Source organism: Phoenix dactylifera, chromosome 3 (genome assembly GCF_051530095.1).
Source record: "Phoenix dactylifera cultivar Ajwa chromosome 3, Ajwa_hap1_PhDact_Kaust_v1.1, whole genome shotgun sequence".
Taxonomy (NCBI): Eukaryota; Viridiplantae; Streptophyta; class Magnoliopsida; order Arecales; family Arecaceae; genus Phoenix; species Phoenix dactylifera.
Window position 1 is genome coordinate 45685991 of NC_143192.1, and position 13779 is coordinate 45699769.

Sequence of the window (13779 nt, forward strand, 5' to 3'; positions counted from 1 at the left end):
AATAATATCTTTCAGCTAATCTTTTTAAGTGAAATTCTGAATTATTACTAATAGTATCAGAGCGGATGTGACCCATAATCTATTAACCTGTGTATACTAGAGGACACTGCAGATCTGCAACATGGATCCATTGGAACTGACCACGGACCAATTGTAGTATTTGTGATCAGATTTATATGAATTTGAACAGTTAGCAAGACAAAGATGTTGGGACTTAAACAATAGAAGTATGTGAGGACGTGTGCAGGCTTATGTTTAGTTACACATTGATTATTTATTGGGTAAATCTTGGGTATTTATATAGAATCAAAAAATTCAAATAATATCTTTAGACTAGCTGCTGCTGCTGCTTTTTCTTTCTTTCTTTCTCTTTTTTTTTTTTTTTTTTTTAAGTCCTAAACTATTATAATAACAGTCTATTCTGCCTCCCTTTTGCCTCCAGAAATAAGAACTCTTGTTCTAGCTGACAGAACAGGAGTTCATTTCCCTAGTTCTTAGTTGTTTTTTTTTTTGGAATTTTTTTTTTTTTTTTGGAGTCTGTGACTCCCAATCGTACCCAAATAAGCACCCACCGCGCTTGCCGTTTTGCTGAACAGTACCAAACAGCGACACATCGTCCAGACCATCCTAGCCGTCCACAAGGCTTGATTGGTTGAATACGAGCAAGTTTCTAAATGCTTATACCTTCTTGGCTTCTTCGCTGCGGCGAACCTCGATTCCGTTCTCTCTCGCCAGCTTCCGAGAAGAACAAAAAAATAAAATAAATGGAATCCCAACCGAGCGGCCAGCACCGAGAGGAGAACGGAGAAGCGGAGGGGAACGGAGAGATCTGAGCGGATGGATCGATTCATGGCTTTGAATCCTTCCATTGCCTTCTCGAAGCCAATCTAAAACCCCAAGTCTTCCAGGTTCTTTGTCTTCTCTCATACCCTTGCTTTTAATTCTTGTCTTTCCCCTCGTATTCTACGATCGAGATTTATGTTTTAGGGCGCTTGCTCAAGATACATTCTTCGGTGTGGTTTAGGACTAAAATCAAATACTAATATCACTAGCATTTGTTTAAGTTGAGTGGGTACTCCATCTGATTCTAGGATTTTTCTTCGGTAGTTGATGCATGTTGGGAATTAGTGTTGAATTTGATGTTTTATTTCTTTATTAATACGTCCAAACACAAATAAAATTAGGAGCGAGTCTTAATTGGATTTGATCAAAAAAAAGAAAAAAAGTTTCTATCTAATGATGTTAGTTCAAGTACTTATCATCATTACTCATTAGTATCCTTGATGTGGAGAACTGTGGTCAGAGAAATATTCTTATGCTAGTATATAAAGAATCAAATCTCTGAACATATACCGGACGAGGTCTCTCTTCTTTGCTTCAGCATATTCAGTATTGCGAGGATGTCTAAATAATTCTCATTCACCTCTTTGTCGAGCTGGAAGGCCCATACTTGTTGGTTCTTGAAAAGTCAACTCAACTAAACATTAATCCCAAACTAGTCGAGTTCGGCTGTATGAATCCTTCTCCTCCATTCCACTCTATTTAGGGCCACACTTTCTGAAAAATATATAGATATCAGGTCCTTCCTTACTACTTCACTCCATGTAATTTTTAGTCGATCTTTATCTTTCTTTCCCTGATTCATAGTTTACATTCTACATGTCTAAACCATCTAAGATATTATTGTCTCAATTTATCGTCAATTAGTTCTATCTCTACCTTTCTACGAATATCTTCATTTCTTATTTTATCTTTTTTTATTACCATATATAGATTCATGTTCATAGGATGTGACTATAGTTTTATGCTGGCTATCAACTCTGCAACCCTCCTCCCCAATCCGGGCTTGGGACCAGCTACGTACAAAACATAGATGGAGTTCTTATTGGTCCTTGAAAGAAAATCCCTTTCTTTGGGGGACTATCTTACTGTAAGATCCACTAATTGATTTTGTAGCCGAATACAAGCTTGTGACTATAGTTTTTCGAGGGGACCAGCTATGTAGTGTTTGGTTTTGATAGAAGGGGCTACAAAGCTACAAACAAAGGTGAGCATGATTAATGTTGATATGAAGTTATATATACAAAGTTAAGCCTTCATGTGGAAAATGTTGTTTACAAAAAATTAGAAAACTGAAACTAGAATATGAATCTATGATGTGCTAACCATGTTTAGGACAATGGGCATAAGCTTCTGTCCAATGATTAGCACCCACCTTCTGGGCTCTAGGTTGTACATTTAGCCATTCTAGCTGCATGTCTCTATAGACTTATTAACTTATCTATTCATCTATTGTTATACAATTTGATTGTCAATGAAGATAACGCCATCAGCTACTTTAGCTCTTCAAGGACCTATTAAGATATCTTGCTAATGTAACCGTGTGATATCTCTTGGAAGGTATTAGAAGATGAAGCAAGAGGATGGGAGTCGGGGAGGATCAGGGTAGACCAATGGTCTTGCAAATTCAATTTTTTCAAGATACCATGTATCATTCTTTTGATGGATTATGAATGTCAAAAATCTTGAGATTAAGAGATTGCCAGCCTCCTCAAACTTCTCTCTTCCTCTGTGCTTCCACCTTTCATAGGCCTGTTTGCCCAACCGTAGTACAAGGGATTGGAATGCCATGGATCTTCTGATCCCAAGATATTTGTCTCATTCAAAATCATCTGTAGATGAACATTGATATAACAAAATCCTGCTTACTGAAATCTAATGTCCTTCCTTTTTCCTACCATTTCCTTTTGGCTTCCTCCACGTTCTCACTGCAACTAATTTCCACTCATCTAAAAGATATCACACAGATTAGTGGCTAGGCATATGCAAAGCCATGGATGGCCATTACAAGTATGTGTTCCTGGTTTCCATATTCTTTCTGTATCTCATGCATGAGTAAGGATTGGTTGAAGGTAGGAGTAGACTGAAGCAGAAAGGATTGAGAAGGCCATCAATATGCATTCTCAAGTTATGTAAGCTACCAGGAATCGCCATCTAAAAGATATCACACAGATTAGTGGCTAGGCATATGCAAAGCCATGGATGGCCATTACAAGTATGTGTTCCTGGTTTCCATATTCTTTCTGTATCTCATGCATGAGTAAGGATTGGTTGAAGGTAGGAGTAGACTGAAGCAGAAAGGATTGAGAAGGCCATCAATATGCATTCTCAAGTTATGTAAGCTACCAGGAATCGCCATCAAAATGGATTATAGTACCCTGAAAGTCTCATGATTGTAGGATAAATGACTTTCCAGTTCCTCCTACTTCTCCCTTTCTTTATCTGCTTTGCAATATCTTATGAATCTTAAGATTCCGGATTCAATGGCTTTCCTATTCCTGCCCATAGCTCCAGCCTCCTCTTCTTAACAAGTTCCAACTCATGTCAGAAATATCGTATGGATGTGGTAACCGGATTGAAGGATTGTTAAGGCCATTGATCTTGCAAATGTAACCCCAGGATTTCCAGGATATGGGATCACCGAAGAGATCATTTCTGATGGTGAGAATCTTGGGTTTGAAAGACTGCCAGATCACTTCTACTTTACCCTCCCTTGCCTCCTCTCTTTCACATGAAAGATTTTTGTCTAGATACTAAAACTTGTGATTATCACTTCTACATTGGTTCATGACCGTCTTCCACCGATAAGCAAGATGTTCCTAAAATGCACTGAGTTTGGGAAAGAAAAACATTTCTTTTAGGAATGGCGGCAAAGCCACCTGATTTATTCGGAAAAGAAAATCATTTAGTTTTCATGTTGGGTCTGAATAAATGCAAAGCTGATTATACTTTTCTGGGCTAGCGATTCTTACGTGAATATGATGCCAAACTATTAGCTCACTATTAGCCAACTATTAGCTCACTGATAGAAGTTGTAGGCTTGCAGCATTAGCCAACTATTAGCTCACTGATTGTAACTAAAGTGGTACCTAGGGAAGGAGATACATCTACATGGTTTTTGATTTTTTTTCATGGGCTTACTGCTTCCATGCTGACAAAGAATTATTGCGGCAAGCTTGAATTTTTCGTATGGGTCTTGTCCAGAACTCTATTGCCCTTCCAACTACTGCCCGCTTTGCACACCAGAAGAAAGCTATCATGCAGAAAGTAAAACCCATGATTGATGCAGCTGGTGCTTCTGGTGTCAACATTTTATGCTTGCAAGTAAGTTCTATGCACTGTTTAGGTTTCCCTCATCCCTTCATGAATTCTGAAAGTAGTCTTTTTTGCTTTGTACACATTGTATAGATGCTATCAATTTTCATCAGATCTTTCTTACCTTTTATTATTTTGAATCAGGAAAATCCCGATATCGAAAACTTAGCAACTTTTCCAATTAATTTACAGTTTATCGTTAATACTTACACACCATTCTGAGCCTTTTCTCCTTATTGTTTATCATTCTTTTTTTTTTAAAAAAATGTTAGATCTGACAGTTACAATTCTTGCCAGATTAATTACTTATCCCTTTAATGAAGTTATCCTGAAATTAGCTTTGTCTCTATGAATGTAGGAGGCTTGGATGATGCCCTTTGCCTTCTGCGCCCATGAGAACAGATGGTGTGAATTTGCAGAGCCTGTTGATGGAGAGTCAACTCAATTTCTTCAGGACCTTGCACGGAAATATAACATGGTAATTGTGAATCCAATTCTCGAAAGGGATGTAAACCATGGAGAAATAGTTTGGAATACTGCTGTCATAATCGGAAAAACCATGGTAACATAATTGGCATCCATCACAAGGTAAACTGTAATGCTGCTATTCAATTGTTGCCTGTAGTATTATTAATCACCTGTCTCCATGTACATATCTCTTATAAAAGTTTCATCAGAATCACATTCCTAGGGTTGGGGATTCCAATGAGAGCACATACTGTGTGGAAGGAAATAATGGGCACCCCGTTTTGAAAACTGCTTATGGGAAGATTGCTGTAAACATTTGTTATGGAAGGCACCATCCTTTAAATTGGTTAGCATTTAGACTCAAGGGAGCTGAGATTGTTTTCAACCCCTCTGCTACAGCTGGAGAACTAAGTGAACCAATGTGGCCTATTGAGGTATTTGCACTTTGGTTCCTTTTCCCGTCTTACTAGTTTTTCCCCTTTTTCATGGGTTTCACAGTTTATGGCATATTTGGTGGCGGGAGTTGGACTCCGGAATGCAAATGGAAATGAGTGACTCTTATTCTGGCCGTTTGGATAGAAGGTGTCTCATTTTAGTTTCGATTTCGGGAGGAAATAGAAATGCCCCAATCCTCCCAAATCCAATCCTACTCTCTTTTAATATTCAAATTTTATTCCGATTTCGATTCCAATCACGAACCAAATATGTTGAGTGATATGATCATTCCAGTTTTTATTACTATGCATTCTGATTCCGATTCAGATTTTGGTCGCGGATCAAATGTCCTTAATTGCTTTATGTAAGAAAGAAATTGTCAATCTTTGTGATGTTGCAGGCTTGGAATGCTGCAATAGCAAATAGTTACTTAGTTGGGTCGATCAATCGTGTAGCGAGTGAAGTCTTTCCAAATCCATTCACTTCTGGTGATGGGAAGTGCCAGCATTCAGATTTTGGGCATTTTTATGGTTCTATCCATTTTTCTTCTCCTGATTCATCTTGCACCGCATCTGTTATGCTACAGAGATGGGAATTGTATGCAGCCATTCTTTCTCAGTACTTGAAACCAGACTTTCCTCCCCAGGTCTATGATGAAACCCGTGCTGCCCAAGAGACCATGAATCTGATTGGAGATTGTTGGAATTTGATTATTCTCGCAAAGCAATGAATGTGATCCTCTCTTATGAGCATGCAGATAACCTTTTAAGTTGCCACTTCAGTTTGATGACCATCCTATGGAGTTCTAATTCTAGGCTCTGGCATATTATCATCATTTTATTTTTAGTGGTCCCATGTGAGCTTGTTATATAATGTAATATAGCTAAATAATATTAACCTTCCTCATGTCAATAATAAGGCTTTAATGAAGTATTTGTGTATTATAACTTTATGCACTTAGGGGTTCCGGCCAGAATTATGCAAGATAAATCACTTTGTTCTCATTTCTGCAGAAACAAGCAAGATTTTATTTCATTTATCTTTTTTTACTTATTTATTTTCGGAAACAGTTTCCGTTGGATTGCACTGGATGGTCATACCCATCCCCATGGCTATAACAATATCTTTATTTGTGCATCAATGTGTATTTATCTGGGCATGCGTTATCAATATGTGTATATTGAGTACGGTGTTATGCACTAAAGAGCATGTTCTCATTTAAGTGCAGGGCATCATAGTCCAAAAAAGCTAGAAATGGATGGTGTTTGCACAATAAAAGTGATTCAATTTTGCAAAAAATGCAAATACAATGAACTTCTGCAAAACTCCTGCATAGTTGTACTGTGGAGCACAATCTACATCAGCTTTGGCATTTCATAGAGCGAAAAGGTAATAGATATAGGGAGTTCAATTTTCTAATGTTACCTTCATAAATGCTCGAATGTGTTTGAACTCAGGATGCGATTGATCTGGTGAACATGGTAAGGTGCCATAGGCAGCAATTGTACGCTCCTTTGTTGTACATTAGTATCTATGCTGTAAGATTTAGGGCTTGCTTCTGCTCGGGCTTGGAATGCAGTGGTCGTTCGCCCAAGTTAAGCTTCTTGCATGGGCTGTAACTTTTGCATCGTCCTTTAAATGGGCATCTCTTAAGTAACGCAGATGAAAACTGCCACCTGCTTAAAATAGCCACCACTATCCTGCAACATTAAGATTCTCACTGGTTGACTTGAGGTGTGTGGTAATTTCCTTCAAGGTCCTGCATATATATCAAGAACATTTTATGTAAAATTAGCATCTCCTGGTCGGTGTAAACATTTTGTTTGCATTTTTTCCTTTTCTATTTCATGCTGGCGAGAGGAGTTAATTAGCTTGCATGGCAGGATGCGGCTTCCCCTGGCAATCTGACTGATTGGATTTTTAATAGTATTTTAAAAGAAAAACCAATTAGACACTGGTCAGTTTTCGAGTTGCTCATCAGGGATAGGACTTGTTGAAGGAGAGTGGGAAGCCGGGGCGGTGGGGTGGGCGGGAGAGAGAGAGAGAGAGAGAGAGAGAGAGAGAGAGCATTGTCTATATCCTAATACAGTCCACAATCCTGACCTGTCTCTACTCGTAGTTTCAAACACTCAGATTTCTCACTGATGCTATGAGTGACAGCCCAAGAATGTAATCGCGGAGCATCAGTACAGCTCAGCACCGGTGGCCTATGAGCAAGATCGAGAGTTGCACTGTCCAACCAACAATTATCTCGACCGATAAAAAGTTTCCTGAGTTTTTTAACTGGAGGAGAGAAGAAATCTAAAAACATTTTCTCTCCAACGCTTTGCAAGACAAGTTTAATAAAACCAGAATACTTCACAAAACAACAATCGATTAAGCTTTGAACTGTCAACAATGAATGAATAAACAAATATGCAGTATGAACTGAAGATGAGCAAATAACTAGAGAATCTACTACGGATCAAAATGGGAGAGCTTGCAAAAAGAGAAACGCATTGCCCTATAAAATAATAACAAATGAAAATCAAATGCCAAACTCTGGCCCGCAGGGTAAAAACTCAGTTCCTTCAATCACATTTGGGCCTTGGCTTATTTGTCAGACACAACTATTTATATATATTTATAAACATTTATTGTGGGTGGAATTATTTGAAATTCCTCTTCTTATGATGCTGCCGACTTCTTCCATTTCACCAGCGCATTCAGAAATTCCATTACCTGCAGAACAGAATGAAAGCCATGGTAGAGGTTATTAATTTCTTTTTTGAAAAAAAATAAACATAGATTCGGCAAGTTGGCGACGCGAAGTTGAAAGCGAGAATAGATATACCTCAGATGGATCTCTAAGAGAGTAGAAGGCCTTGGATTCTTTTGGCACTGATGACACTAAAATACCATAGCCACGGTTTCTCTCCCTTAGAACCTATTACGAACCATCAAGAATAAATATCCATCCTATCCAATGGTGTTCACAATGGGAAATATACTCTGGCAAATTATTTAGTTGCACTTCTAAATCAATCATTTTTCCTTTACCTTGAATGCATCCTCGTCAGTACGGTCATCCCCAATATAAATCGGGAGCACATCATCACAATTGCTTACTCCAAGGGATTCAAGCAGAAACTCGACAGCTTTACCCTTGTCCCAATCAATCACAGGGCGGACCTCTAAAACCTGAATAATAAGGGGCCAAATGCAGAGAAGATTGGCTTCGGCGGAAACATACAAAGCAAATATTTACTTGGTATATTGTCTTCTTCTTACCTTCCGCCCATGAGTCAATCGCAAACGAGGGTAGTCCTTTAGGACATCGCGCACACAATGTGCAACGGCAGGCCAACTCTGGAAACCATAGACCAACAAAGAAAAGCTTCGATCAAGTTACAAGCGCAGCAACATGCAAACTGTCATTTCAATAAAAATTTAGCATTTACCTTTTCATCTACAAGGCGGTAATGTACAGAGACACAAAACTTGTTGTTCTCAACTTTTGCACCTCTTATATCTTTAACATTCTCAACGAGGGATCTAAAAACCTAATCATTACGAATATGCACTCAGGATTCAGTGGTTCAACATAAAATGTGGTGGATGACATGTAGCCTTAGATAACAAGGATCACGTACCTCGTTGATCATTGGTAAGAACTCACTAGCAGGCTGGAAGAGATTTACCTCCTTACCCTAGAAGGAAAGCACAAAAAAGACAGCAATGAATAGATATACGAACTGAGATCCATATAGGAAGCATGAATTCTTAATCAAGAATAAAATACATTTATATCGATAAATCATGAATTCTTAATCAAGAATAAAATACATTTATATCAATAAATCAACCTATCATTATCATCTTTTTGATTGATGACCGTGATAAGGTATCAGGAAAATATCATCAGAGCAGGCATTTGATTTGATAGTCTTAGACCTCATATCACCAAATCTCTGGTTCACACTGCGTACACCACAAAGCATCTCATAGAGTTTCTAGTTTTGCAGGTCATCATAAGAGATGACTTCCTTTAAAAAAATAATAACATTTGCACAATATGGGGAGAGGGTCAAAGGAATCACGATTACTTAAAGATGTAACCTAACATATATATAAGGGATTTTTCACCTGCTTGTCAGTAGACCTAATGCAGTTTGGATGGTCATCGATGGACTTAGATTCTCTGACTGGGCCTATAATGTCCATTCCATGACTACCAGCATAATGCAATTCTGTTAGTCCTATGAATTCATACACCTGAAGAATATCCAAAAAACGATGAAAGAATACAGCCTGTTAAAAGCTTTCAGATTGAACAGGCAACTCAAATTAATACGCATAGAAGTGTGAGAAATATTAAATAAAAAAGAAAAACAAGTAGCATTGCCTTATCACGACTCCTTCCACTAATAATTGCCGTTGGAAAATATTTTGCAACATTTTTAACAGCAGTACGCATCTGAAAATAAAGAAGATAGTTAGAATGACAAATAATTGCAGCTCAAGCACCAGAAAGAAGATAACTATAGATATATTAACAAATTAACTATTACTTAATTAGCCTTGTAATAATTTCAGTAGGAAATCAGTTTACCGCAGTAGGCATATAAGCATGGTCAGGGTTGTCCACAATAGGTGAAAGAGTTCCATCATAATCCAAAAACAACGCAATCTTCTTGCCTTTGGCACAAGTGGTGATATGTTCTAGTGCATTTAATGCTGATGGGTATTTCAACTGTGAACAGAGTTTAGTTCCATAAGTTGTTATATGCATTGGTTTATAAAGTTTATACTCAAGATATTTCCATATTCACGAGCAAATTGTACATACCATCCAGGTACGATATGCAGCATCTTGTTCAACTGAAGCAGACTCAGAGCTGAAATCCTTGTTTAGCTTTTTGCGAGGAGGTGACGAAGATCCCATGGCATCTGGCAAACCACCATGGCGGACATCATCGAGCTTACTGGGCATGGGCTTTCTTCTGGAAATTGTTAAATACATGCTAGAAGAAGGATATGCAGGTCCTTGAGGTGAATATGGTGTAATATTAGAAGGCAATCCTAATCTTGAGTTGTTTACAGGCACTGGGTCGGTCAGAACAGGGGAATTATGTTTTGGCTTCAAATCCATTCAATCCAGACCACTGCCAAAATTATCCTCAACGGACTAATGATATCTAACAGCTAGCTCAGAAGCTATTAAATCACCTTCTCTGCTCCTGTTATTTAACCAACCCTTTTGTCAATGAAAAACCACCTCTTTAGTGTCTTCTTGTCACTGCAGTTGTGAGTGCAGTCCATTAAGCGAAGGCTTCCTGAAAACTGATGACCAAAATGTCATTATAGTGGCAAAAAAAGATGCATAAAAATCTAAGATCAACAGAAGATATACCTTCTCATTGCCAGAACTAAAGAGCATTTAGATCATGCAATCAAACATCTGAGTTGGAAGTGGTCTACAAAAGCCTATCACCTTGACCGGATGAAATTATTGACTGCATATATTGGAAAAGAAGAAAAAAATGTAAGCTACTGGACATAGATGAGTACAAATATCTATAGTCTAGGGGGAAAAACAGTGGCAAAGTGATGCTAGAATGCTATGAGGAATCTTTATGCCAATATTGAAGAAAACATATATGTTTTAACATACCAGAAACCTAGAACCAGAGAAGTGGCATAATAATTATCCTCAGGCGAAAAAAAAGACTATTTCATAAGCAAGATATCCATCTTAACTAAAAATACTAACATACTGACACTGAAAATAAGGAAAATCCCCTGAATGTCATTACTAGCAGGAATTATCTCAAACACCAAAACAAAGTCGCTTACCTAACATAAGACTTATCTTATGAATCATACAGCTGAAATTTGCCTTCCCTAGCACACAATCACAGCTCAAAGAAGTAAATTTGTCACATGTAACTCTAAAGTACTTTATTTTTCACAAAATTAACATGAATATTCCAATGTAAAAGAAACTTCTTTTTCCAATAAATTTATTTTGCACATTCGAGGGCTTCCTCTTAACCTATTAACGTAGGCACTCATATATAAGGAGGCCCAAAAAAGAAAATAGAAATGCAACATACAAAAGTTATTAGGAGGAAGAAAACCAATTTTCCTCCCAATATTATGTTTCCTTTCAGCAGTATGGCGAGTGAAATGTAAGGTAACCAATCTATATTTAGAGTCAAATCCCTAAGAAGTGTAGATGGCCCCATTATCATATTATAATAATGAGTCTTGGTACTAGAGAGCTGTCATTAGCAAATCTAATGCTCAATCCAGAAAATTTAATATAGGCCAACAAACCATTTCACTAATTTATAATATTACATCAAGCTCGGAGTCAGAATGCAGGTGACAGCTATGAATAAAAACTTCACAAATCTACATGTGTTTATGCATATTGTCAGATTAGATAATGGCACATGAAACTAATGAGGCAAACCAAGGTCCCTGCACTCTTCCGGTGATACATAATGAGAACACACCACTTTATGGCATCAATTAAATGCCAATACATCTTGATCGCCCAAAAAAAATAACATATGAAAGACAACTCAATTTTGAAGACAGTTCTCTTATATTAACATAATGAGATGGACAACTTGGCTTCAGCTCATCTGGATTCTAGACCGTCAAAATAGAAAATCTGTTAATATATTCTTAAACAAACAAAGTAAAAGGTCCATGCTATCGTGAACATTAGACGACCAGCTGCTGCACCTAACTAGATCAAATCATCTCCATAATAGTGTCCCAGCACAACTAACACCCCCAATGAAAATGGTGAGCGGACCCCGACTAAAAATGATTAAAATGATAGCCGACCTTCACGAGAATATAATTTGGCGACTTGAAAATAAAATAAAAAAAAAAAACCCTATGATTGATTGATCGCTAACATGACAGCTCTCATGAGATGGTACACATTCAAACAAATCCTTGAAAAGAAAAACGTATGCCTAGGTGTGAGAAAAACTGGACATTATTCGGTCGTACACCATACGCCACGCAAATATTAGCAACAAAAGGTAAAACCCGCCAAATAAAACCCCATAAAATCAAATGCAACAATGGTAAAAAGAGACGGCTGGAAACGGTGGGACATGCCAAGAAGGCCCACATCACATGTGATAAAGAATGATGTAACAGAACCATGAACAACGGCCGAAACAAACAAGTTTCGTTAATACGCAAGGTAAAACACGCTACTAAACGACTTAACAAAGGGTACGGATGATAATAATTAGGCACCCTGCTACAGCCGCAAGAAATAATAATCTATGTACAGAAACATAAGCATTACATAAGGGGTAATATTTCATCCGATTTATATTTCTCTAACTGTTTTTTTAGACGCTGGGGTTCCATCAGGGAACACAGATTGGGACAAAATGGGGACGGTGGGGCTTCTCTCCTTTTGTCCATTAAAGGTACATACACCCATAACGAGAGATGCAAGGAAACCATGGGCAGCCCAAGAAGAACGAAGACAACGAGACAACGCGAGCGCTAGACATCGCTCCGATCTGTATACAGCAAAAGCCGCAAGGCGACATTTGTCCGGCAACCATAGACTGTGCAAAGTACCCCAGATTTCACGAAATCTACCGAGGCCCCGCATCCGACCGTGATAAAGCAAGGGGCGGAAAAAGAGATCGAGTAAGGGACGAAATATTAAGATCTCGCCACCCAGATCCAAATAGGACATCAGATAGAAATCAAGAACCCATCAAACAAACAAGAAAAACTCTCATAAAAAGGGAGAAAAGGAAATCAAAGCAATGCCAGATCACCAAACAAACTATCATAGGTTAGATCTATTAAATAAAACAATCAACAGTTGATGAAAATACTGAAGATTCGAAAAAGAAATCAAGAAAATGTCATGAATCCGAACCTACTGCACTAAAGACCGAAGCCATCGCCGGTGGATCGGATATAGAGAGAAACAAAAAAAAGGCTCTAATCAGAAAAAAAAGGAAGACGAACAAGAACGTAGAATACCTGATCGAGAATCCAAAAGGCTATACACCAGCTTATTCCCGCGGAATCGAGATCGAACGCGATCGGGTTCTTGCGATGCGGCGAGAGATTTGAAGAGCTCGGAGAGAATCCAAAGCCTACAAAGGAGGCTAGACAAAGAAAGAATCAAATCAAAGAAGAGAATAAGGAGGCTAGACAAAAAGAGAGAGCGGAAGTGGTCAAGAGGGAGGGGAGGGGTCGTCGTAACGAACCCTAGAGATTTGCGGCGGAGGGCGAGGGCGACTTCAACGCAAGCGTAGGGAGAGCATGGATGGAGAGGAGAAGGGAAGGCGAGGCGAGACGTAGTATTTATAGCGTTTTGCCGCGCAGGAGACGTGCTCGAGAAGGCACCCGGTTGCCGATCCAGGAAACACCAACACCAGGGATCACATACGCCCAAAAATATAATATCAGAAAAAAAAAATCGGGAAATCTATAAAAATGTTCACTGTATCAAATTATCAATAAAATATTGACCAAATCTCCATATTGTGGGCTTCCCCAACTCGAATGGCTCTAGACCCAAATTAACGTGACCAACTAACGTGGCATATTTTTAACCTCACGTATGAATGGTGACATAGTCATCGAAACATTGGGGCCAAACGAATGGTGTTGGGAAGACGTGGCGCCAGCTAGTGTCATCACCTTTTTTTCCCGAGGAAACCGCCGGTCCCGAAGCAC

At 38.5% G+C, this 13779-nt stretch overlaps 1 protein-coding gene and 1 pseudogene across 3 annotated transcripts; one reads left to right on the forward strand and one right to left on the reverse strand.

The window, feature by feature from the left end:
* The first annotated feature begins 845 nt into the window (after positions 1–845).
* Positions 846–6849, forward strand: LOC103705212 (beta-ureidopropionase-like; annotated as a pseudogene). Its single transcript, XR_015976857.2, has 5 exons — positions 846–908; positions 4045–4164; positions 4514–4743; positions 4833–5057; positions 5459–6849. The product of XR_015976857.2 is annotated as a beta-ureidopropionase-like (transcript).
* A 566-nt stretch (positions 6850–7415) lies between these two features.
* LOC103705161 (putative trehalose-phosphate phosphatase F) lies at positions 7416–13470 on the reverse strand. Of its 2 annotated transcripts, none has more exons than XM_008788783.6 (13): positions 13308–13470; positions 13078–13205; positions 10451–10553; positions 9887–10380; positions 9650–9790; positions 9443–9514; positions 9184–9312; positions 8691–8747; positions 8499–8600; positions 8329–8406; positions 8098–8238; positions 7892–7984; positions 7416–7779 (listed from the first exon to the last, which is right to left on the reverse strand). In XM_008788783.6, exons 4-13 carry the CDS (start codon positions 10187–10189, stop codon positions 7726–7728), a joined length of 1170 nt encoding a protein of 389 aa, XP_008787005.1. In that variant the 5' UTR covers positions 10190–10380; positions 10451–10553; positions 13078–13205; positions 13308–13470; the 3' UTR covers positions 7416–7725. The 2 variants fall into 2 exon arrangements, with proteins under 2 accessions (XP_008787005.1, XP_026659695.1); XM_026803894.4 differs by having other exon boundaries at positions 9887–10373; positions 13308–13421.
* Between the last annotated feature and the right edge of the window lie 309 nt (positions 13471–13779).

Excerpts from the sequence above, each read along its gene's own strand:
- LOC103705161 (XM_008788783.6), bottom strand. The coding sequence starts at position 10,189 with ATGGATTTGAAGCCAAAACATAATTCCCCTGTTCTGACCGACCCAGTG. Across the intron at positions 9,515-9,649 it reads ATGCTTATATGCCTACTGCG|ATGCGTACTGCTGTTAAAAA; the intron begins GTAAACTGATTT and ends CTTTATTTTCAG. Across the intron at positions 9,313-9,442 it reads GTGGAAGGAGTCGTGATAAG|GTGTATGAATTCATAGGACT; the intron begins GCAATGCTACTT and ends GATATTCTTCAG.